This window comes from Pieris brassicae, chromosome 5 (assembly GCF_905147105.1).
Source record: "Pieris brassicae chromosome 5, ilPieBrab1.1, whole genome shotgun sequence".
NCBI classification, from domain to species: Eukaryota; Metazoa; Arthropoda; class Insecta; order Lepidoptera; family Pieridae; genus Pieris; species Pieris brassicae.
This window is the reverse complement of record NC_059669.1, coordinates 19,488,580-19,512,512: the sequence shown is the minus strand read 5'-3', so window position 1 is coordinate 19,512,512 and position 23,933 is coordinate 19,488,580. Positions and strand designations below refer to the sequence as shown.

The following is a 23,933-nucleotide window of genomic DNA, read 5'->3' as shown; positions in this document are numbered from 1 at the left end:
ATTGTTACCCGCGCCATCTCTGATTTTTTCATTGAACTTAATCTAAACTTTCATGACTTTCGAATAGCAAGTATTTTTAATTATCCACTTTTCCGGTTTCTACTATAGATGTCCTGTTGAATTTTAAATTATTGTAGACCTAGTATGCAGAATCACTGTTATATGCAAACCAAAGCATAGGATGGATAATTATTTGCAATAATTTTTCATACATTATTCCGTATAAGTAGTATATAATTTTGAAATAGGAGAAATATTTACAGACTTTAAGTGGAACCAGCTGCCAGAAGAATATTCCTGAACCGATACGACCATACTCTCCAAGGCCGGCAACGCATGCAAGGCCCTAGCAGGTGTCCATTGACTACGCTTTATTCAAAATGACTCGCTTGCTCGTTTGCGTCCTGACCATAAAGGCGATTCCCATCAGCATTCCATCGCTACTGCTTCATTTGTAATTATGACAAATATTGATTGCGATCATTGATCAATCATAGGGCCAATAGACCGCTGAGTCGTTGACCGGCCTGTGGGTTTCTTTAATCAGTAACGCAAAGTACATTGAATATTTATAATAGACGAACCGACAACAATACATACAACAACCGGTAACAAAACATTTATGTGATATTTTAAATGCTACCATGCGTTCAGGTTTCGGTTTTTAAATAAAAGTAACTATAATTATTCATTATATGGAATAATATCAGACACATAATATTAACAAATTAATATGGGGTGCATTTATATGCCCGTCACAAATTATCTTTGGTATTAAGTATCTAATATATTATATTGTTTTGACGTAACTGGCTACTCACGGCTGTGTCAAAACAGCTGCCATTCACCTCGACCGCAACCCGCACATATAGTTTTTGTACGCATGTACGTTTGACAAAATTTATAATATATATACATATAATATAAGCAAATGTTTCGTAGCAGTTAGGTAAGATAAGCCACTTAAAACGTTTGCCAAATAACATGAAATATTCTGCATGCCTAATTAATATTTTATTAAGTCTCGTCAAATCTATTTTTGAGAATACAGAGATAACACTTAAATTAATAAAAATTAAACGGTCCCACGCTGACCTGAACGCTCCTGTCATGAAATTATGTGGATAAGTAATACATTCGCGTTAATATCCCTGATAAAGTTCTACATATGCGATTTTTCGTTGTTTGAACCGGAATTTCCCGCTCTTTTTGAATTATTATAGAATATACAAAATACTTAATAGTATTTGATAGTATGCCCACAGCCGGCGTGTGGTGAGGACGTATCGTGATTACTTCGCGTCCAAATAGTTGAATTAATCAAAGTGAGTGTCGTGTATCATGATGGTCTATGATAAAGTGCACTGTGCCAGTGATAACCACTTATTTATTAGTTGCATATGCTCTACATTTTGAGCCCAGGCGGACGCGATTAGATAATAATAATAAAGTTAACGATTAAATAATTGTAATATTACGTAGGAATTGATGAATAACACGTAATTAGCAAGTTAAATTAGCTCTATATATTTAATTACATCTAAAATTTCATATTGTCATATTGATAAAACTGTTAAAAGTAAGTCTTAATTTTAATTGTGTACAGCGTATTTTTTTTCATAACAGTTATATGTATTTCAAACAAACAACCTAAAAATTGTTCAATTCCATTGTGTTTGAACTCAGCATTTGTTTGTTGTTTACATACAAGGAAACAACGTTTTTCGCGAAGCGAAAACACGAAAGTCAGGCGATGACCTTGACAATATTCTGATGAAGTTATTTTGTAGCATTTCGCGTGTTAGCGACTGACTCGTTTAACGTCTGTGGTTAACAAAATATAATAAGTCAATATTTTACTAATCAGCTTACTATCTCCATGGATTATTTATGGTCGGAAAGTAAACCAAAACGATTTAACAATTTATGGTTATAATATCTACAACATTTTATGTATTAAACAACTACATTTAACACAGTAAATAGTTATTTAGAGATATTTAAACTCCGTTAAAATAATGAGTAATTTAACATTTTTAAAAGGGAAGCATTCTATTACAACTGTAACACGTGAAATTATGCGAATTAGGTATAACGCCTAAGTGGTAAAGTCGTAATAATTTAAAAGGTTTCAACGTTTAGTGAGTTACATACATAGCGTGTATATAGATGATAAATTACTTCACTATCATAATCTTAAATTGTCACGATCGAATTATCTTTACATTAAAAAAACAAAATATAATCTGATAAAAAACTTTTTACTTCACTCTGTTTATTGTACCGAATTAAAATTATGATATCACGTATCTTTGAAGTTATATAAAAATCTAATAAGGTACATACACACAACTTAGAGATGTAGAAAGTTTAATGTTGTAAGACCTTTAAAGGGACCGTGAAATGGAGTATAGGGTTCGATTCCCGGTAGCAACGCAAAATTTTAATTTCAATTGTAAGACTCGACGGATAAACATTCTATTCTCACATGGCGTTGACATTTCACCGTTAGGTCAAAGACTTATGTGGCAATACTGTAGTTGCGCATCAGTAATTTCTGTCTTAAGACCCTTAACAGGAATTTCAGTAGATTTTTTTTTAAATATTTGTCTTTAAAGCAGCTCACACAATCTCATAGTACCTCATTTATTTTACATTGGAACCTAGTATCTTCCTACTGGTTATTACTCATAAATAATATGTTAAACGACCCGCATTGGTAATTTATTCTAAAATCACTTTATATAAATTGAAATGCCTATCATTCCTTAAGAGGCATGCAAAGGTCATTTTTTAACAAAACTTGCTCTTCAGTGGCTGTATGGCTCATATGCAAAACTCTCTCCAGTAAAACGGTTCTAATAAATTAATATAAATATTCATATAATAATGAATGTGTATTAGTTGTATTGGCACTAGTAACAATGAGATTATAGTTAGATTTAAATAAGCAGTAGGGCGCGTAGTCGTCGCGAGTCTGTGGTATGATAAAAAGACTAACATGGCGGTAGCGAGTAGTATATTGAGCTGAACCTGCTGGACTGGGGTCGCCTCTATCTTTATAATCCCACTCACGATACGTCTAATAATACATTGTATGTAGTCTCATTTAAATTTGCAATGTAGATTTACAATTAAATCTGATAAATATTTACAAAAAGCCAAACATAGAATCCATTGTTTCTTTTGAAAATAAAAAAGTACTGTGTTTGTTTGTCATATTATTAGGTTTATCTGTTTTTTTAAAGCAGAATTTACGTAGTTCAAATATAAAATAGGCTTTTATGTAAATCATAAACTTTTTTTATATACGTAACGTCGTATTAATTTCGAATTCTTTTCAGCAGTCGTGGCTCGTGTGTTTATAATTAACTCAAATTTTTTTTTTCATCGTCACCTAAAAGTTCTAAATAATATTTACTTAGTATGGGGCAATGGGCTGTTTGATTCTCATTCAAGGCTAACGCGGTGGCGAGGCTTAAAAATAACCGCATATTCAGCGGATAAAAAACATAGAAAAAGCATGCGGTCCGGTATCAAAGGGGTGTGCGATCAGTGAAAGTGAAGTGATTTTAATTCTAGGTAGCCTTAATTTAAAATTCGATCTAGTTTGGTTCATCATATTATTTACGATTATTATTTTTTGTTACCAATAATATAAGGATAGTATTTTTATTTTAAACCGTCTGTAAGTGATCGTCCGGCCGCCTAACGAAAACATTGAAGTTCACTGTGAAATCCAAATCAATAAAAATGGGATTATCGTTTCAAAGTATGGTTAATAATAAATTAAATTATATTAATTGCCCTTAAACGTTATTTAGATGGGCATAGTGTACATTAAGATTTCACACGACTTCTATTTGTAGTGGTCCGGTTGAAACCATATCCTATATATAATGTACTCCATGATATAAACTAAAAAAATACGTCCAATAGTTTACCTTTATGAAGTTTGTGCTACAAAATGAAACAGTACACAAGCTGAGCAAAAGATGGCACTACCTTCACCGCTGCAACGCCGAAAATTAACTTGGATCATTGAATTTGACGAAGTTCCACCGCACAGAAGTGAAACCTATGAAGTACATCTAAACTATAGTAAAAGTAAGTAATTTCGCTACAGTAAATAAACTTTATGAATAATTACCAATAATTATATTATACCAACAAATTGTTGGTTTCTAATACGAATTAGATTAATTACGAATATGGCGCGAAATTATTGAAATGTTTTATGCCAGAGTCAATAGAAAAATCGACATAGACTATACAGATGCAGAACATGGGGTTGCTAGTAAATTAGCCTAATTATAGTTAAGTTTAAATTAAATGTCATTGCCATTAGCTATTTTAATAGAAAATTCCTCAAAGAAAGTCTATCGTATAGTGAATTGTATCATCAAAACACAAAGACTAACTAAATTTAAGTATTAAAAAATAGTTATTGAAATTACAACTGTAACTTCTTCATATTCTCCTCTGTTTATTTGCTATCTAAGCCCAAATTGTATATCACTTGTATACTTTAATGCGATAAATCGCCTTGCTGCTAATAGGGCAATCTTTACATTAGTTAGACTGCATGTATTAATCCTAAATCCATCCGATATATTAAAATTTACAAAAAATTGAATGTCACGAAAAATAAGTAAAAAAAATGTATACGCATGACAAGTGAACAGAAAACCGTTTTTTAATTAAAATCGGTCATCTAGCTCATTTTTGGTTTCTTCAGCACAAATTGATCACCAAAGATACTTAATAAAGAAATCCTTGCAAATAAACTGAATAATTCTACAGTTTATAAATTTAACACATTCTCGGTGAATAAGAAAACGTGTAGCAACACTGATTCTAGTTTGCTTACTCAAAAATTATTATGCTCTGTAGTCTGTAACTTGACAGAAGGAAGTTTACATGAAGTTTTGTTGTTTCCTATTTTCTGTGGTCTGTAGTTAACTGGGAAATTGTTTCGGAGCTTGGAGGTATTTGTGGTTCAGTTCTAAATTTTCACATTTCTTTAAGTAAGCAAGGATTATATAGTCCTAAAACATACCAGTGAAACTATATTAAGGAATCTAAGTGTATGTAAAAAAAGTAGTGAACCATTTAGTGTACGTCGCAAAGTTTTCCAAAGTTTAAAAGTTGGGAGTGGCGAAGTGTTTGTGGTCATGTCGGTGAAACTTCGAATTATAAAATAAACTTCATTAGAAGCGTATAAAAATGGAGACGACTAGTGGCGTAGGTAAGTGTGTATGGTAAATCTTATAAATCTTTAAGAAAGTACAAGGCGGCGCTCTACGTTGCCCTGGCGACCTCGCTCCTTGCTTGTATTACTTAAAGTAGACCTTGAAGTTATCGTAAGATTAAGTAAAACTTGTGATGTAATTAGGTAACGCACGGCAGCGTCTTCATAATTTTATGTCATTTATAGGTAAAATCTGACACACTATCTTATCTTTCGTTGTGTACACATGATATAGTGTAAGCAACTTTTCTCTTACACCCTAGATTATCCATCTGTAACTCTTATATTTAGGAACGTCCCAAATTATTTATGATATAAATGTAGGTCTCTTAACTTTTAATGGCATGACTTGAAGAATTTTAATTTTAATGAGAGCCAAATATATTGTCTTAACAGAATAAATACAACTACTGAAATACTTTTGTAGAAAAAAACATATAATATGACAAATACAGTCAACATTTTTAGTTTAATTATGAATTAGAAAATTATGATAATTTCTCTTTTAAATGTTGTAGAGTTTTCTTTAATTTCTTCTATGTAAAGACTTAATGCATGTGGCTATATCTTTTGAAATAGGATTAGAACTATTATAAATTGTTTAATCTGGCATAAGTGACTGTGTATAATGATTACACATTGTATGATGTCAGAACACTAATATCGTTAGTGTATGAGTATAAATTAATGTTACAAAATTAGATGACCAGACAATAGATTTGTCTATGTTTGTTGATGTTGAAATATATAAATAATTATAGTACTTTACTCAAGCATATAAATTAAAGTTTCCATTTATAACCACTTTTATTATATCACTATATGTGTGACTGGATTACACAAACTTTGCCCTTTTACATCCCGTGAAGTTTCATGGAGCCTGTATACATATTACAGTACTTATTATATTTTTGCTAAAAATAATACTAACATTAACATACTCAGAAGGAGTACTGACCACTTTATTGTTAGCATAAAAAAACTGTATCGCCATAGTTAGTTCCTTATTTTAATGTTCTGGCTTTTTTATTATTAAAAATATCAGAGTACCATATGTTTGAGTTTATTGCAGCAAGTAGTATTGCATAACATTCTTAAAGAAGAAAACCTAAAAACATAATCGCAAAACAAGTAAAGAATCAAATGTGGTTTAAAGATTTCTTTTTTTGTAATATATATATGTTTAACACTTCTTATTATTCCATGATCAGTTTGAACCATATTATGTCTTGTTTAAAAAAGGTCAGCAAGAAATCAACGTGGGTTGATGAATCTCACAATATGGCATGACACAGATATGCACACTACTAATACTAAATAGTAGGACATGTGGGCGATATTTGTAGTGAATAAAAAAGTAAAGCCTTTTCTTAATTTCATTTTTTTTTGTTGTGTAATAATTAATCGCATTGCATAGTACGTCTTGTTGCTTCGCGGTTTTGTTAAAATATGTAATGATATTGATTATATCGTTGGACCGTTTGATCTTTTAATTAGACCTTGCGTTTTGTTTTAACTTAACTGTCTTTTCGCTTTGTATCAAATTAATTCGATGTAACAACAAAAAAAATGTTAAAATTGTACCAGACAGATATATAATAAGAAATAGAAGGTTGCCATTTACAAGAAGCAGTTTCAGTTCATTCATGCATGATGCGGTTTTCTCCGCACGTTAACTAACGCGGAACTAAATTTTAACAAAATTATATTTATTTACGCTTATTAAGTAGAATTTATACATCCATAAGTAATTTCTAAGCAGTAAATTTTAATCTATAAAAGATAGCCCGATAGATGCGCTTGCTGAGACACATTTATAACGTTAGTTAATTCCGCGGTGTCTCGGTCTTCAGTGCTCGTTTTTACTGTTTAGCGACTGTGTTCGGAGTTTTTGCATGACTCGCGAAAAAACACAAGAATGCAACACTTTCCGATTTCATTAAAAATCGAGCTAAAACATATTTTAATAATTATATATTTTACAATCTGTAATTTCGGTTAATGCAAAGATAATTATGCAATGACCGTATCACGCGTCTTGAGCCGTTATTTTGTGACGTACGGAACGTATTATAATCCTTAAAGGAAGCTCACTGACCGAGACCGTTGATCATATTCACCCGAAGGGCTATAAACAGGTGCCATATGCTCGTTGTGTCCATAGTTAGAAAATGTACCTCATGTAATTATTTATAAAAAATACAAGCTGCGACGTTTAGGGAAAATCTGAAAATATAATAACTACTACAAGCATACGACTGGGTAGTGAATGAGTATAAAAAAAATTATTTTTCAATCGACAGAGTATATTTAAATCATGACTTAAACGGGAAGTGTAACAAACTCTTATTTGGCTTTCAAACCTAAATTCACTATTAAGTGATGTTTTATACATTCCTAGATGTAAATATACATTTCGTACGATGAAATAATAATGAAAGAAATAAATTAAATAGCTGATAGTAGGTCACAGAGCAATTAACTTCAATAAGGGAACCGCAACTTTCATACAGCGTAATGGCGAGATCAGGGAAAAAACTTGGACCACGCGAGAAAGTAGTTACTGAATACGTTTAGTGTATATGTAAGTCTACAAATATTTTGTATGAATTTTAAGTATGCAAGTAATATTACGAACTGCTCTCGATACTGTAGGACAATTCCAACCACTTAGTCATCGTATGCATTCCTGAACGCATCTTTGTCAGCAATAGGCAATAAAGCTCTAATATGTTTCTAGGAAGCTTATTTATGTATATTGTTTAGTGCAAGAAATTACGAGTGTCTATACATTTTGTAAGTAGGTTAGACACCAAGTAAGTTATTGAAACGTCGACTTTTTAATTGCCGCGTGTGTTACAATTGTTTATTGTAATAGGCTATGAATAAAAGATCGAACAATTATTAGTGTGAGACCTCAATTAATACTGTAGATATATAGTGGGATTATGTTTTGTACGTTGCTTCAGAATTAATTGTTGTTATTGGTCTCACTTTGTAAATAATCGGCGAATTAAATATTATATAACTGTTTGATAAAAAGACCTAAATACATAGTCATAATTAGTACGTTTGTGAATGAGTGCTTGTTCATACATTAGGATCTCGCTAACGCAACTAGATAATGAAAATGGTGTGTGTTAGGTAATTACCTCGGAAGTCAATTGTCAGCGTGTGTCAGCACATATGAGCGGGTATGCGCTCGCGGCACGCATAAGTTATGAGGTTTTTATAGCGTTGCAGTATCCGACACACAACTGTGTTCGGAGTCGATGGCCTAGTGATGGAACCATTATTGTTGACATCGATTATATAATCGAAATAAATTTTCATATGAATTATTTAATTTCAATATGTATGATATAATATTGATAGAGACCAAATAGAAATGAATATGAACTTAAGTTTTTTAGTTCTTTATTTATTCTTTTACAGTAGTTTTTTTTTCTAATATAACTTAACTTCGCTGGTCTTCGTCGTTTGACCTACCATTGTGGTCAAAGTATTAAAAAAACTACGTACGCGGTGTATACAGCACTTCTGAGCAAGGCAGTGAATTATGCTCTCAACTTTAGTTTCCTCGGAAAACGACTCGCCAGAGCTGAGACGTATAGGCAAACCATTATTGTGACCAATTTACGTACGTATATATTACTTACGTATATTTCGCCACGTATGTCTGATATTGGAATCGTGCAAGGCCTGTATCAAGGCTGCAGGCGCGGTTTTGTTAAAATCGTTGGAGCGCGAACTGTCGTCTCCCGTCTTCCGAACGAAAAAATTAGTACAAATCAGATACTCAGTAATATTACTAGCGCCAAGAACAAAACTCAATATAATTGTGTAGCCTAGTTTGTGCCTATGCATATTGTATTATCATAGCGGTGTTAATAGACACGGTTGTCACATAGCCTCCATACAGTGCGCTAGTGTAGAAAAGACGTGGATTTTAAACATTTCGGTGCAATAATATTTGAATCAAGGTCTTAAATGTGTGCGATATTGCCATGCTAACCCTCTTGAAGGCGTGTGAGGCGGTCGTGTCCGCTGCAGTTGTCAACAACGCGTGTATGTAATGTGGGGGTTGTCTATTATTTAGATTTTCCGTCAGTGCCGTCAGTAGCAGCCGCAGTAAACCTTCTTATTAGTATAGAAATAATACTTATTATTTCTGATTAATACATAATTAAAAGTACTTCATAGCGTTTTGGTCTCATTCCACCCATTGCAAATTATGTATTCATTATATTTGTTTCAGATGAAAGAGAAGATGTGCAAAAGAAAACATTCGCGAAATGGATCAACTCACAACTTGCGAAGGTTTGGATATACGCAACTTCTATTGTATCAATTAGTTATTCATTGCTTAATTTTTTATTAATTTCGTATTACAAACTGAAATAAAAATAAAAGCAGCATTCCTTTGAGTAATATAAATTTAGATTATACTAGCTGACCCGGCAAACGTCGTTTTGCCGTGTATATTATTTATAGGAAACACTTTTTTAGTTTAATAAGAATAACTACTACTAACAAAATAGGGGTTGATTGTAGAGGGGTGACATTAAGGGTTGTATGTTGTATCATTAAAAATAATAAAACCAAATAAAATATCACTTAGGGGTTTGAAATATAGATAGAAAGATATAGATATATATAGAGATATTAAATACTACTAAGGAGTGTAGACCGCCTCCTCCTCCTTTCACAGGTTTCTGCTGTTAATTTAACGTAATGGGCTTTTTGTACTAAGGATAAGGACAATAATATCAAATAAAAACCTTCTTGACCCATCTGCCATCACAAACACGGGCAGTATGACTCGCCCATATCCCCTCTTGAGTTTGAAATCGCCTCTATTAAGTAAGGCTTTTTTTGTAAGGCTTCATATTCTGTTTTTAAATTTTCAATCGAATAATAGAATACAAATCACGTCAATAACGTTTTGTACAAGTTAATTACCTAAGTGAGATTGTTTCGCTTGGGGATTGGTTGAGGGGTTGAGACATCCATTATAAATAAAGAATAATAAAATCGTTATGCGATACTCATTCCCGCTGATTGATTAGTATTTGACAGATCACTTGTACGAAGCCGCAAAGCCGCGCTAAGGTCGATGTTGATGTATGAACATTGGTGTGTGACAGGCCGATGACCTCCAGTTGATGAATGAAATATCCCACCACTCACTAGTGTTCATTATTGCCTAGAATTGACTGAATGTTTATAATTGCATGAGAGGATGTTTAAATAACGTTCTAAATTCGAATTGTTGCTAGTGATTTCTTCTTATACCCGTTACACGTGGCTTATCAGATACATTTTATATAAAATAAATCCGTTTCACATTTCATTCAGAAGTCTGTCTGAAATTGGGTCAACTATAAACTCTAAAGTCTGATTCTTGGTGGTATTGCGGTCATTACGTCATCACACACACATCATTTTTAAACTTGTAAAGATTATTTATTAATAAAAATATATACACTATCGTTATAGTACTACGCCAATGTCGTAAAAAAAATCTATAAAAAAGATTAGTTCAGTATTACTTTATTGGTATGGTTTTCAGCACGGCAAGCTGCCGATACAGGACTTGTGCGAGGACCTGCGAGACGGCGAGGCACTACTCTCCTTGCTCGAGATACTGACGGGACAACAATTTGTAAGTTCTTGTCAAAAATAATAATTTTAAGATGTATTTCCGTTCTCAGTTGGGTCACACACGAACTAATTTTTATTTGTTCAACAACTGTTTGTCCTTAAAGAAAATATTTGTGTTATTTTTATATTTTCATGAATAAATACGTTATTAGAAGCCCAAATGGTTGTGACTAATAAAATGTAGAAAGTGTTCAGTTTGGTTGAATTTTTTAATAAATTATTGCAAATTTACCTGTCCCTTAAGCTTCCCTGTCACAGGTCTCTGACTTACTAGGGAGGCTTCAATCTGAATTCAGAATAAAGATTTTTTTTTTAATTATTATTTATTGCTTATTTAATTTCGTAGCCTACAAACGAAATATTTATTCTACAGGAACCGGATCATAAATTATACGTGTAAGCACTAACGTACGTAGTGTCTCTTGCTTTGCCTTGACTTAATCTGTAAATACGAATATAATAATAATGCCTGGTTTATTTGTGTTTATGTCGTGTATTTTGTCGATCTTTTGATATGCCTTGCCTTGTATTACAGTATCGTAATTTACACATTGCAGAAGCGAGAACGAGGGCATATGCGCGTGCACAGACTGAACAATGTAAACTGTGCGCTGCGGGCGTTGGCAACGGCTGGTGTTCGTCTCGTCAACATTAGCAGCGGGGATATTGTCGACGGCAACCCGAAATTAGTACTAGGGCTCGTGTGGAGCATTATACTGCACTGGCAGGGCCGGCCGTTAACCTCGGACGCGCCACATTCGACTCTCGAACGGACTCTACTGGCCTGGTGTCGAGCACACACGGCAGGCTATGATGGAGTCGACGTTACAGACTTTACGAGCAGTTGGGCCGATGGGCTCGCGTTCAATGCGCTTCTGCATCGTTTCCGCCCCCATCTCTTCGATTACGCGGCGTTGCGAGAACGCGCGCCCCGTGAACGCCTCGAACGCGCATTTACCCTAGCGCACGACCATCTCGGCATCGATCGATTGCTCGACCCCGAAGGTATATTTTCTTACACATCTAGCACTTATAATAAATGTGAAGAATGGTACAAAACTCCTACGAACCATCTCTGAACAGGGGCCGATAAGATTAAAAAGAAGATTCCTTGGCAGTTCTACTCGTCCGCTTTACGCCCTTGATTTGAGAACTGCTAGTAAATTGAGATCTTCAATTGTTTTTAATATTGACGTTCATATGTTATCACAATGCATTTAATCGATATATAGTTGGTTATATTTAACTGTTACGCATTAAGTAAAATATATTTAATCAATTGAACTTCCAGACGTTAACACGCCCAACCCAGACAAGAAGTCAATAATGATGTACGTAATGTGCCTCTTCCAATCGCTGCCTCACGGTGAGTCTGAGGAGGCGGAGGTGTGCGAGGCGAGCGCGTCCCGTCCCGTGTCGAGTGCCACCACGTGTTCTGTGGAACTGGGAGCGTATGGAGCAGCGCTGGAGGAAGCGCTAGCGGCGTTGTTGGCGGGTGAAGAGCGGTTAGCGGCGCATTCTCAACCCGCTCCATCGCCGCCTGCCGCGCCGGGCGAGCATCTTGCCCTGCTGAAGGAACGCTTTCATACACATGAGGTGACAATTGTCATTCTTTATATGTTTTTGCCGTGTTCTTATCTTTATCAATGTTTCTTGCTTTCACAAGGATTAGCAGAGTAGATTCAATTGAAGGTATGTGAAATTCAATATAAAATCTGATTATGTAGATATGTGTTTTGTACTTGAGATCGTTTATTTAAAAATCTTCTGTTTGATCATTTTTCTTCTGCCTCGTAATTAGCTACTTATATATATATATATATTAATTGTGAGTCAATTAACCTTTAGCTTTTACATGGCTGTTTATACATGTTATTATTTATATTTTTTCTTTGGATTTTATTTATTATTAGTTATAGTTGCATGTTATTTTAAGTTTTTTTTGTTAATTAATTATGTTCTTCTTGTACTATACCCTGTGTAGGTGTTTCTTTTTTTATTTCCATATTAGGGTTGCCTGGAAGAAATCGCTCGTTAGCGATAGGGCCGCCTGTTGCCTAATAGCTTATGTAACCTACTTACTTTTTATTTATTTATTAGTTTAATTATGTATATTATAGTAACGAAGTATAAATAAATAAATAAACCGTTGGTCGTGTCCACATGTTGTAGGAACGGGACAGTTAATGACATTTTTGTATGTACGTCAATTTGTTTGTATCATGTGTTTTTTCTAATTTTGTAGTACAAATAAATGCAATAGACGTTGTATATATCATAGGTTTAGTACATTCACTTTATTAAGTAGTCAATGTTAACCCGTGTACAGAAGTTCCTGCTGGAGTTGTCCGGCCAGCAGTGCCGCGTAGGTGCGGTGCTAGAGGAAGGCGCGCGGCTGCTCCGCGACGGTGCGCTAAGCCGCGAAGAGGCCGCCGAAGTACGACTGCAGATGCGGCTGCTAAACGAACGCTGGGAGCAACTGAGAGTGGCGGCTATGCGCCGCCAGAGCTCTGTCCACGCCGACCTCATGGCCGCCCAGCAGCGCCATCTCGACGCTTTCCGACGCTGGCTCACCGCCACCGAGGACCGCATGTCTCGAATGGAGGCTGAAGGCGCGGGGCTGGCAGAAGCGCGATCGCTGCACGCGGACCTGCGCACGCAGCAACCGCTCGTCGATGCGCTGGCCGACTGCGTCGTCGTTGTCGACGACGAGCACGATCACGACGGTCAGTCTTGCATTTACTTTAAAAAAATAACTGACAACAACCTGGCGATAAGGTTGGGCCCATAGCAGAGGTCTTTGAGTGTAGACCCCGCGTCAAACTCGACATCCATGGCCTCAATTAAAAATATACGGGCTTTTTGACAGTGTATACTGTTTTTGTGTAATGTTTCCCTTTAAGTGTTGTGCACACTTGTCATTGATATACATGTACTGTGTTTTTGTGTGTCGTGTGTTCTCTGTAAGTGTTTGTATGTGTTCCGTTAGTGTGCCTCTTTAAAATAAATAAATCTCAATTTTTTTCAATTATTCGACACTTTAAACGACTTTGGTCGTTGTTGAAGATTGGAAGTATTAATTTTGGCAAATGGTACCAGAAATCCAATCGATGTTCCGATGTTTTTACGGTTATTATTTCACGGTTCGCGGACTAGTCAATATTCATATTATAACATATATTAAATTTGAATAGAAGATATTTAAAATTACTTTATAATTAGACGTACTATATTGTTGCTTGCTTTTATAAAAGTATAATCTGTACACAGATGTAACGGAAATCGAGGACCAGCTGCGCGCGCTCGGCGAGCGCTGGTCTCACGCCTGCCAATGGACGTTAGACCGACTTCGCCGTGCGCAGGACCAGCACGCCGCCGACCAACGAGCCGCCGAGCTCCGTACGGCCGCCGAAGGTCTCGAGCGAGATCTGAAGCGCATGGAGGCCTGTCCCGTCAGCGAAGTGGGCGAGGTACTCGCTCGCGTTGCTGAATTACAGCGCTGCAGGCGTTCATTGACCGACACACGCGCGGCGTTAGCCGGTGACGCATTGGAAGATGCCGAAGAGCTGTACGACCGACTCGACGCGCTCGACATGATTCTTCAGGTGCAAGTCGACCGCATTAAGGAGCTGGGTTTCGAACTCGATGCGAGTGCGGAAGAGTCACCCAAAGACCCCACCGATTTCGGTGGCACACAGAAGAAGCCACGCCTCGAGCGAGCTGGAGACTTCCAGGTCGGCTACCGCGCGTTTGAGACGTGGGCTGAAGAAGCCGAACGGGCGCTGCGAGAGTGCTTGGAACGTGTGTGGACGGCATCCGCGGACGAGTGGCGTAACGAAACACGAAACGAGTTACAGCGAGTCCAACACGAAAGCGAAGAACGCCGCAACGACCTCGCCAGCGTCGAAGAGATTCACGCGCGTCTCGCCGCCGACGCTTCGTTTAAAGGTAACCGTATTCAACTGCCTTTATTTAGAAAACCTGAAACAACATGTATGCCTTAACGTTATGTGGAAACATGACTTCACACGTTTTACACACATACACATTACTTATTTTACATATGGGTTTCAAAACAGTAAATAAAAACTTGAACCTCATTAAGAGCCTAATACTTAAAATTACGGTAAGTAGGAAGATTGTTCGTAGTATTGTCTTTTGTTAACATAGCTTTTACACATTAAGAAAAACACTTTTTGAACGTGTTGGTATTTTTTTTTGAATTATGTAAATAATTGTAAGTGTTTAATAATAATACATAGCTTCAATCCGTTCAAAAGTGTTTTTCTTAAGGAAGATTGTTGTATAATATATATAAATATTTTAATTAATATTAGTAATATATGAAGATAAAGGCTATTCGCTGGACCAAGTAGCCGTAAGTACGTATAAAAGACTTTTAGTTCTAGTAACTAGGATTATATAGAAAGGATAAATGACTACACCAGTTGACCCTTGTATTCTAATGTTGTTTTTTTTCGCAGAGGAAGCGCAGAAGCACGCGGAAAGCATCGAGTCGCTGCGCCGGCGATGGGAAGGTATACGACGTTCTCTGACGGAGGTGCGCAACGCGGTCAATTTGCGCGAGGATGAAGAGGCGTGGCGGGATGCGGCCCGCGGCATTCGGACGTCGATTTCCGAAGTGCGAGCTTGGCGTGATCGCGCCGCCACCGAAGCGCCCTGCGGCACGCTACTCGTGCACACGCGCAATCGCGCGAGGCTCTTGCGTCAGCTGCAGCCCCGACTCGAGGAGCTCAACGCGCACTCCATCATCCTTCTGACGAAGCCCATTCCGCAGAACCACAAAGACGACATCGAAGCCGACACGAAACGAATAAACGACGAGTTCCACGAAATGTTGACCTTCCTCGGCCGGCGAGAGGTCGAAGTGAAGCTGGCACTCAACAAGAGGACTCTGGACAACGACGAAGACGAGCATAAAACGGTTCAAAGAAAAATACGAGATATGGAGAGCCAAATTATCGCCGAACATGCTATCATTTCGACTAAAGAGGAGATGGAGAAAAAATTGGGGGGTTTGAGAAGGCTGGACAGGGAGTTCGAGGACATCCAGTCTTCCTATGACAAAGTGGTCAAAGAGAAAAAACTCTACGAGCGGGGTAGCGTGGAGGAGCTGAACTTGAGAAGCAGCCTCGAGAATTTGGTCACAAGGTTCACCGACTCCAAGACAATTTTGGCTCAGAAAATACAAAAATTAGAAAAAGGTAAACCAGATTTAGCCAAAATACCTAATTTTTCATTTTTTTAAAGATCCTTGACTATCATTGGGGTTGTTTTCAGGTATAGAACTGGTTGCCCGTCTACAAGCAGATTTGAGTGAGGTGTCATCATGGGTTCAGGTTGTGCAGACATTTGTGGATGAAGCTCCGACACCGCCTCTAGGCGACACCGCCGCTCTCGAAGCCCTGCTCATCAAAAGCAATGTACTTTAATTTTAATACGACATACACACTAAGATATAGCTAAAAAGCTTTAAATTAAAACAAACATAATTTTTCAATTACCCATCATGACACATAAATCAGCTAGCTCTTTAGCTATAATAAATAATTTTTCAGAATATCGACGAAGAGAAATCGAAATATAAGACGAAATTGGACAGCATTGAGATCGCGAAGAACACGATACTAGAAGACTGTGACGACGCGTTTGCGAAATCAATCACGGCTGACGTGAAGCTGTTGGTGACCCGATTCCATGAAGTGACTTCAAAGTCCCTCCAATACAACGAGGCCTTGCGTCGCGGACTAGAAAGGACCGAGAACGCCTTTCGTCGAATTGACGACATGGAACGATGGATTCAACAGCTGGAAGAAGAGATTCCCGCTGAAGATGAGTGCGCCATCCGTGACTCTGGGGAGCTGTACCAGATGAAGGCGCGTTTCCAGGCGCTTAAGGATAAATGTGACGATCGCACCGACGAATTCCGTGACCTTAACGAGGCCGGGAATGACCTACTGTTAGCGGGTGGAGGGAGTGCACTCGCTCGTCGCCTTACGCACCTAAACGCGCTATGGACGCGCGGCACGCACGCAATCTACGAACGATACAAGTTAGTACATACATATTTTGTTATGTTAAGTTTTTGCGGTTTTATAATTATTTTTCGGTTCAGATTTGTGTTAGCTCGTCTCATTTATTGCTTATTTGTTATTAGTACGGTACTAAATTGATATATACCTGTATGATATGGGTAGTGTTTGTACATAGTTGGTGGGCTTATGTAAATAAGGAAACAAATACTCGGCCTAAACAATACAAATAAATAAATATAATTAAAAATAATAAATTTACAATTCTAAACTCTTCAGACTTCAGACTTTACTTTTGGTATTCTGCATTGCCGGCCTTTTAAATGGGTTTTAAGTCACATCGTTGACCTATTTATACAATTTTATTTTTAATTTAACTTAATTATGTCAGAGTATTAGCGGAAGCTTGGCATGAGTCTGGTGAGCTCCGTGCCTGGCTGGCGCAGCAGACAGCCTGGCTCGACGGCCTACAACGTAGGTTACGTACTTCCCCAGCTCGCGCTGATGCAGAGGAAATCTCCGACGAGCTCTATGTAAGTACCTTCCCAATATTTTCATTTACCTCAACCTTTTATAAAAAAATACCTTTCGTAGCACCTAGTCAACTCACATTTAACCCGTCTCCATAGGAATTGGAGAATTACATGGCGAACAGAAGTACAGAACGCGTGGAGCGCATAGAAGCTATCGGGCGACAATTGATCGAGGCGCACATCATGCCGGGCTGGATCCAGCACGAGTTGGACACTATTACAGCACGATGGACGACATTGCAGCGCGCAGCAGAGGAGCGAACAAAAGAGCTGGAGGCGGCAGCTGGAGAAGCAGCTCGAAGTCAATTAGCGTTGGATGCTCTGCAGCAATGGCTACGTGACCCTGGACGAAGTGCTGCAGATCTACCCGCCCAGCGTGCTGCGTTAGCCGCTGTTAGAGATCATGAGCGAGCTTACCGCGCTGTTGGTAATATCGAGGCAGCAGACCGCCTTCGTGACCAGCTGCAGCTTGCTCAGGTACTTTGATGTAGTAATTGTCCAATTATAACTAATTAGCTCCCTATTTTAACACTTAGAAGGTTTTCACCCAGTTAAAACGTGTGTGTGTATTATATTTTAAAATAAATGCGATGGTTAATTAAATAAAATAATAATTAAATAAATTAAAAAATAATTATTGAAACTGTCACTAAAATCTTTTAGAATTATTATGAATATATGTTTTTAATTTCTAAGTCCTAAGTGTAATATTTGTACGCATTTTATACTTACTTTAAACATGGTGGCGGCCATAAAGTAACCGAGGCTAAAAATAATAAATTCCTTATAAACAGAGTAAGTTGGATGAAGTCGAAGAAGAGCTGAAGAGTACTGGTTCAGATATGATTAGTGGAGACGGGGAAATAGAGTCTCGGTTAGAGGCAGCGGTAGCCCGACTGCGTGACGTGCAAAGAGATGTCACACAGCTAACGTTGGCAGGCGCAGACCCTGATGCCGTGCGAGCCCAGCTTAGGACCTGCCTGGTTAGTACTGAACCTTTTTTTCTGTTAAATATTGATTCAATGCAATTTACAAATGCCTTTTTTTAGCACTAACCTATTGTACGTATACGTGAGTGATTAAAATATATATTTAAAACATATTTTACAAATAGTACATTTTAGTCCTTCGAGCCGGATTTCGTTGTGTATTAAATTTTATTCTACATTACACTAGTTCTAGAAGTATTGATTGATAGGCAATGTAATGATTGTAAAGGAGTTCTGATACCTTTGACAGTTGTAGACAATTTCTGGACTATGCGAAATTTTATTTTATTGGAATCGATAAAATTCTTGTATCTGTACATATTTTAGTTTCTAAGTCGTAACTTTAAGCTGTGATAAAAACTTTCACTGTCCCGATGTAGAAATTTGAGACATGCACGGTCATTTCTCTGAAATATATTATAGTTTAGACTTGTCTTCTCCATTGATTTGATTTTTGAACTTCAATGACTTGGAAAAATAGAGATAACATTGAAATAAGGAATAGGTTATATAGGAAAGGTTACTCCTGCGGTAGTATACATTTCTTATTAATCAAATAAGTATCGAGGTGGGATTTAGTTCCGTAAGCGGCTTACGCACACGCCAGTGGTTAGTATGTCGGCTGACGTCAGTTAATTAATAGCCGCCGAACACATCCAACGATGTACATGGCACAATAAAGTTCAATAGCAATTGTTAAGTTGAACCCGTTGCGGCTGACAGAGCACTGCACGCCCTGCATCGATCGCTTCTTCGCGAATGGCCCATGATGTGACGTTACTATAGACTAATTAATTTTTAATTTTTGAAACTTTATTAAATCTAAAAGTCGCGTCGAGTTGTGTTGAATTTCCATTTCCAATGTATAAAAAAAAATTAAGAGCATCAATTAATTAGCATAACTTGTTTAAAATGATGACAATACAAATATTAAACGTTGGTTAAATGTAATCGCAAAAATGTGCGAAAACCAAATGATATATAGAATTTACGTAATTAAAGATTCCCACGTGACGATTGTCGTTTATGTAGATCACAGCCCAGTGATGCGGGGTCAGATTCGGTCGCCTTGTGTACTGTCGCCGCCATGATCGCTGATATTTTCTATTCGACCATAGTTGTCTTTCTCTTGTTTTCCAAGTGGCTAGTGAGTTGAGTTTTACATATATTGCGCATAATTAATTTCAAGATGGAGACAAGGATAAGGGGCTGATTTCTCATTTTTATTTCAGAGATTTTATAGGACTCTCAGTGAGATCAAATCTGAAGTTGAAACCGTAATCAAGACGGGTCGAAAAATGGTCGAGGAGAAGGCCGTGGCTGAACCTCAAGACTTCTCGAAGAAAATTGACGGCCTCAAGGAGTTATACAACAAGTTGGGTGCGCATGTGACCGAGGCTAAGTCGCGGCTGGAGGGCGCGTTGCTCACGGCGCGAGAGATGCAGAACGACCTGCAGGCTTTAGGTTCATGGCTGCGTGGTCTAGCCCCTGCCGTTGGGCCCCAGACTCTAGAGCTCGAAATGTCGCGCATGGAGGCCGTACGGAACAAGCTCAATGACAATTTCCGCCATTTCGCCGCGCTTTGTGAGCCTGCACGACTGGTATCGCTGCGTGATCAGATAGACGACGTCAACGAGCGTTGGTTGCAATTGCGCAAGCCTCGTGCTGCATCATGCACGGCCGAAGAGTTGCGTCGCCGCCTGGCAGACATCGAGCGTGACCTTGCCAGTGGGGTACCGGCCTCACGCTTGGCGATGATCGTAGCCGACTTGCGACCCAGGGTTGCAGAGGTAGAATCCATAGGTGACGAGACTCTCCGCAACCAATGGGCGAAAGTTATGGAGAAAATAACGGTAAGTTACCATTTGTTATGTGGGGTCATAATCATCTTTACTTTACAGATGCGCCAATTTTAGGGATATCGTTTCTTTTCACTCCTCGTGTAAATATGTTTGGATTGTTTTGTCTTCATTTCGGTTTTTGTGTATAATCTGACGACTGGTTAGCGGTTGACGCACCCGCTTTGATTGTTCCATTCACTGTGTATACACAACAGCACTGCTATGATTCGCGTATTTATGATATTGTGTGATTTTTCACCCAGTGTGTGACCTTAACCGTGTAACATACTAAATTATTAATGATCGAAACGTGTTACCTTTTAAATCACCTTGTGATGAGACTGCGAGTGATGTGTTTATAGATGTTTGTAAATAATCGAATTGGTGTTGGTGGTGTGGTTAAAAAAAGCTTTTTGTATCACGGCATAAAAATCATTCACATCGACTTCAATTGGGATCATGCTTCCTTCAAACTCATCGAACAGATTGACGCTTTGGGATCACGCTAATACCATTACCTCACCTGACGGGAACGACTAACATGTAAATAACCAGGCCTAACATTAACTCGAAGCACTAAGTGGCCAGTTTGTTGCAGGCTGTACAATCTAACGAGGCCGCTCTCGTTGAGTATGAAAATATAACAGACACTATTAAGAGACGCTTAGAGAGTCCGGTTAATTCGCCAGACACTGAACGCCCCGAATATAAGAGATCTAAAATACCGCTCGCGTTAAAAAGTCCAATGCCGATTAAAAAAGAGGTCCAAGAAGCTGGAAATAGAAGTCGTGGATCTTCTGTGGAGAGAAAGAGTAAGAAAGACGACAGTCCTATGTCTACGAGCATCACTAGCGTCATGTCAGCCGACTCTATCGAAGAAAATTATGCAATGTGTTCCCTGCCGTCTACACCCAGCACGCCCAAACAAGATAGCAGTACGTTTAATCTGCTCAAAGACAGCGATCTATTTTCTCAAATATCTAAGAATAAAATTGAAGCAAAACCAGCAATCGAAACGGAAAAGTCAAAAGACTCCTGCCGAGTCGTCGAAGTAAAAGAACACGAAATTGTGAAATCTACCGTTAGTCCCATTGAGCCAATGGAGGCGTACATTTCGGACACCGTTGAAACTGTGGTTGAATTCATTCCACAGACAGTCGACACTGTCGAGATTGTTGATGATACTGAGGGAGACGACGACGATGACGAGGATGCCAGGTCACCTCAGCTCGATTTAGGGTCGGAGCCCAAAACATTCGTCGTTGAAGTCACAAAGTTAAATGAGCGTATGAAGCCAACACTAGGCATCTTGAAACACAGAAGCGGAGGTGAAGAGAAGAAAAAGACTGTTACCGTCAACGAAGTTCCAGACTTGATTCCCGACATCGACAACGACGTTTCCATGGAAACTCCTCCACCCACGCCGATGGACGAGTCGGAAGCGCGAGAATGTCCTTTGCTATATGACCTCGTTTTGCGGCAAAAGGAGGCGGTAAAGAATTTGATGAGAGATGAAGTGAATGAATATCTAATCTTGGATGAAGTGCCGAAGGAGCAGGCAGCCTTACCGGAGCCGTCCGCTACCGCAAGCCTGTCGACCGAGGGACCTGCTGACGATGTCATCTACTCCGAAGTAGAGGACATGCAACAGGTAATGCCTATCGACAGCAGACTTGCATATTTTATGAAGAAGTGTGGAAGTGGTTAAATATACTTGAAATTAATCTTACGGTATAGGTATTTTGAAATGTATAAAAGTAGTAGATATAGGTTATGGTTATGATGGCACTATTCCAGGTGCGTTTTAACGGCGAAGACCTAGAGGAGCAGCGGCCTACTGCGACATCCACCCCTCTGAAAGAGGAACGACCACCAGCCTGCGTAGTCGCCGTCTCCCCCAAAGACCCCACACACTACTCGCAGGTATTCTGTCTCCACTTGCCATCGAATTTATCAGAGGGCACCGTCCAGTCATACACCTAATGGCAAATAACCATAAAAATGTAACTGTAACCTCAACCTGCTGTCTAATAGTAAAACATTTTTAGTTGTCAGAGAAGAGCGAAACATCTCTTCAGAGCAGCGTAGTCAGAAATAGTGTGGAGGATGACGAAAATGGGGAAGGAGATGACGTGCAACAGTTTGAAGTGGCAGCGCAGCGCATGGCGCGGCGACTAAGCGTATTACTGCTGACGCTCGGTGCCGTTTCCAGCGAGCGAGATCCAGCCAAGCGGCTCGAGGTCAGTGTGTGCCACTACTTTTTGTATTGCTCTCAGTATGTCGCGTCGCCAATGTCTCAATACCTTTTTCGCTTCTCGTTTATTTGCTACATTGGTTGTTTGTAACACGCGTTTATGAGTCATGTTTTGTTGGTAGATTTTGAAGAATCAAATGGGGGCAATTGCACCAGACGCTGTGGCGCTCATATCCCGCGGTGACAGCCTTGTATATGAGCAAGCCCGTGAACGTCCCGCGCTCGCCGAGCACGTCCGGGCGCACGTACTCGACCGTCTACGAGATCGCTGGGCTCTCGTCAGCGCCGAGATCGAGCTCAAGCGCGCCGCCGCTTTGCGTGCTGAAGACGACTGCCGGGAGTTAGCGACCACTCTCGATCGTCTACGCGCATGGCTCCGCCGTCCGCGCCTCGACGACCTAGCCGATGCTGAGAATGATTATGAGCGCGTTCAGGATCTCGTGCGCGACCTGCGGGCTCAACGCGTCGCCTTCCCGGAACGCATCGCTGCCGATCTCGGTGCCTCGTTTTGTTCTGCGAGAGACGACCTTGACGCCGCCCGTCGTAAGGACAAAAAGGGCGATCACGGCGACGGGGGCGAGGCAGTTACTCGTTTAAATCGCGCTCGAGCGCTGGTGGCAACGGCGCGTGCGGCCCTGCGCGCATCTCCGCTTGGCGGGCGGGACTTTGACGAGTTCCCGCTGCAGGAGGACGCTCTCGAGAGAGTGAAGTCTTTAGTGGCGGAGGCAGGCACCGCCGCGCAGGAAGCGGAAGGAGTGGCACGACGAGGTGGCGGAGAGAGGGTGAGGCGTGTGGCGGATAAGCTGAAAAGCGAGTGGGTTGCGCTAAGGGAGGCGAACGATCGGCGGCGCGAGGTCTGGACTCGATGCCAGGCTCGGTGGGCACAACTATATGGGTCGTTAGAAGCCGCCGGGGACCGCCTCGATGCTATAGAGCGGGAGTTGGATGACGTGCCGCAGGACTCAGATGCGTTGCGCCGCTTAGAGGACCAGGTAAAAATGCTGATTAACTGCTGTCATTCCCTTTAATTATATAAATAAACTAGCTGACACGGCAAACGTCGTTTTGCCATGTAATTATTTATAGGGAACATTTTTTTAGTTCAATAAAAATAACCTACCTACTATTGTAAAAATAGGGGTTGATCGTAGAGGGGTGACAATTAAGGGTTGTATGTATTTTGGTGAGTTGCATAAAAAAACAAAAAAAAATTGTCAAAAAAATAAAATTTAGGGTGGGTGTCCACCCATGAGGGGTTTGAAATATAGATAGTAGCTGATTCTCAGACTTGCTGAATATGCATAAAAAATTCTTAAGTGTCGGTCGAGCGGTTTCGTAGGAGTACGGG

General features: G+C 39.2%; 1 protein-coding gene across 2 annotated transcripts in view; it reads left to right on the top strand.

Moving 5' to 3' along the window:
- Positions 1 to 1,272: 1,272 nt before the first annotated feature.
- LOC123709958 (dystrophin, isoforms A/C/F/G/H) overlaps positions 1,273 to 23,933 on the top strand; it is a 331,052-nt gene continuing 308,391 nt past the window's right edge. Inside the window, exons 1-19 of one of the 2 annotated variants that reach the window (XM_045661594.1) lie at positions 1,273 to 1,325; positions 3,694 to 4,107; positions 9,510 to 9,571; positions 10,824 to 10,916; positions 11,473 to 11,920; positions 12,207 to 12,511; positions 13,245 to 13,641; positions 14,186 to 14,863; positions 15,400 to 16,140; positions 16,217 to 16,359; positions 16,495 to 16,988; positions 17,360 to 17,501; positions 17,598 to 17,978; positions 18,296 to 18,484; positions 19,723 to 20,343; positions 20,930 to 21,982; positions 22,129 to 22,254; positions 22,380 to 22,571; positions 22,708 to 23,577. In XM_045661594.1, the coding sequence (XP_045517550.1) occupies positions 3,996 to 4,107; positions 9,510 to 9,571; positions 10,824 to 10,916; positions 11,473 to 11,920; positions 12,207 to 12,511; positions 13,245 to 13,641; positions 14,186 to 14,863; positions 15,400 to 16,140; positions 16,217 to 16,359; positions 16,495 to 16,988; positions 17,360 to 17,501; positions 17,598 to 17,978; positions 18,296 to 18,484; positions 19,723 to 20,343; positions 20,930 to 21,982; positions 22,129 to 22,254; positions 22,380 to 22,571; positions 22,708 to 23,577 (7,047 nt within the window). In that variant the 5' untranslated portion in view covers positions 1,273 to 1,325; positions 3,694 to 3,995. Of the gene's footprint in view, positions 1,326 to 3,604; positions 4,108 to 9,509; positions 9,572 to 10,823; positions 10,917 to 11,472; positions 11,921 to 12,206; positions 12,512 to 13,244; positions 13,642 to 14,185; positions 14,864 to 15,399; positions 16,141 to 16,216; positions 16,360 to 16,494; positions 16,989 to 17,359; positions 17,502 to 17,597; positions 17,979 to 18,295; positions 18,485 to 19,722; positions 20,344 to 20,929; positions 21,983 to 22,128; positions 22,255 to 22,379; positions 22,572 to 22,707; positions 23,578 to 23,933 lie in introns of those variants that run through there. The other variant, XM_045661595.1, reaches the window with a different exon arrangement.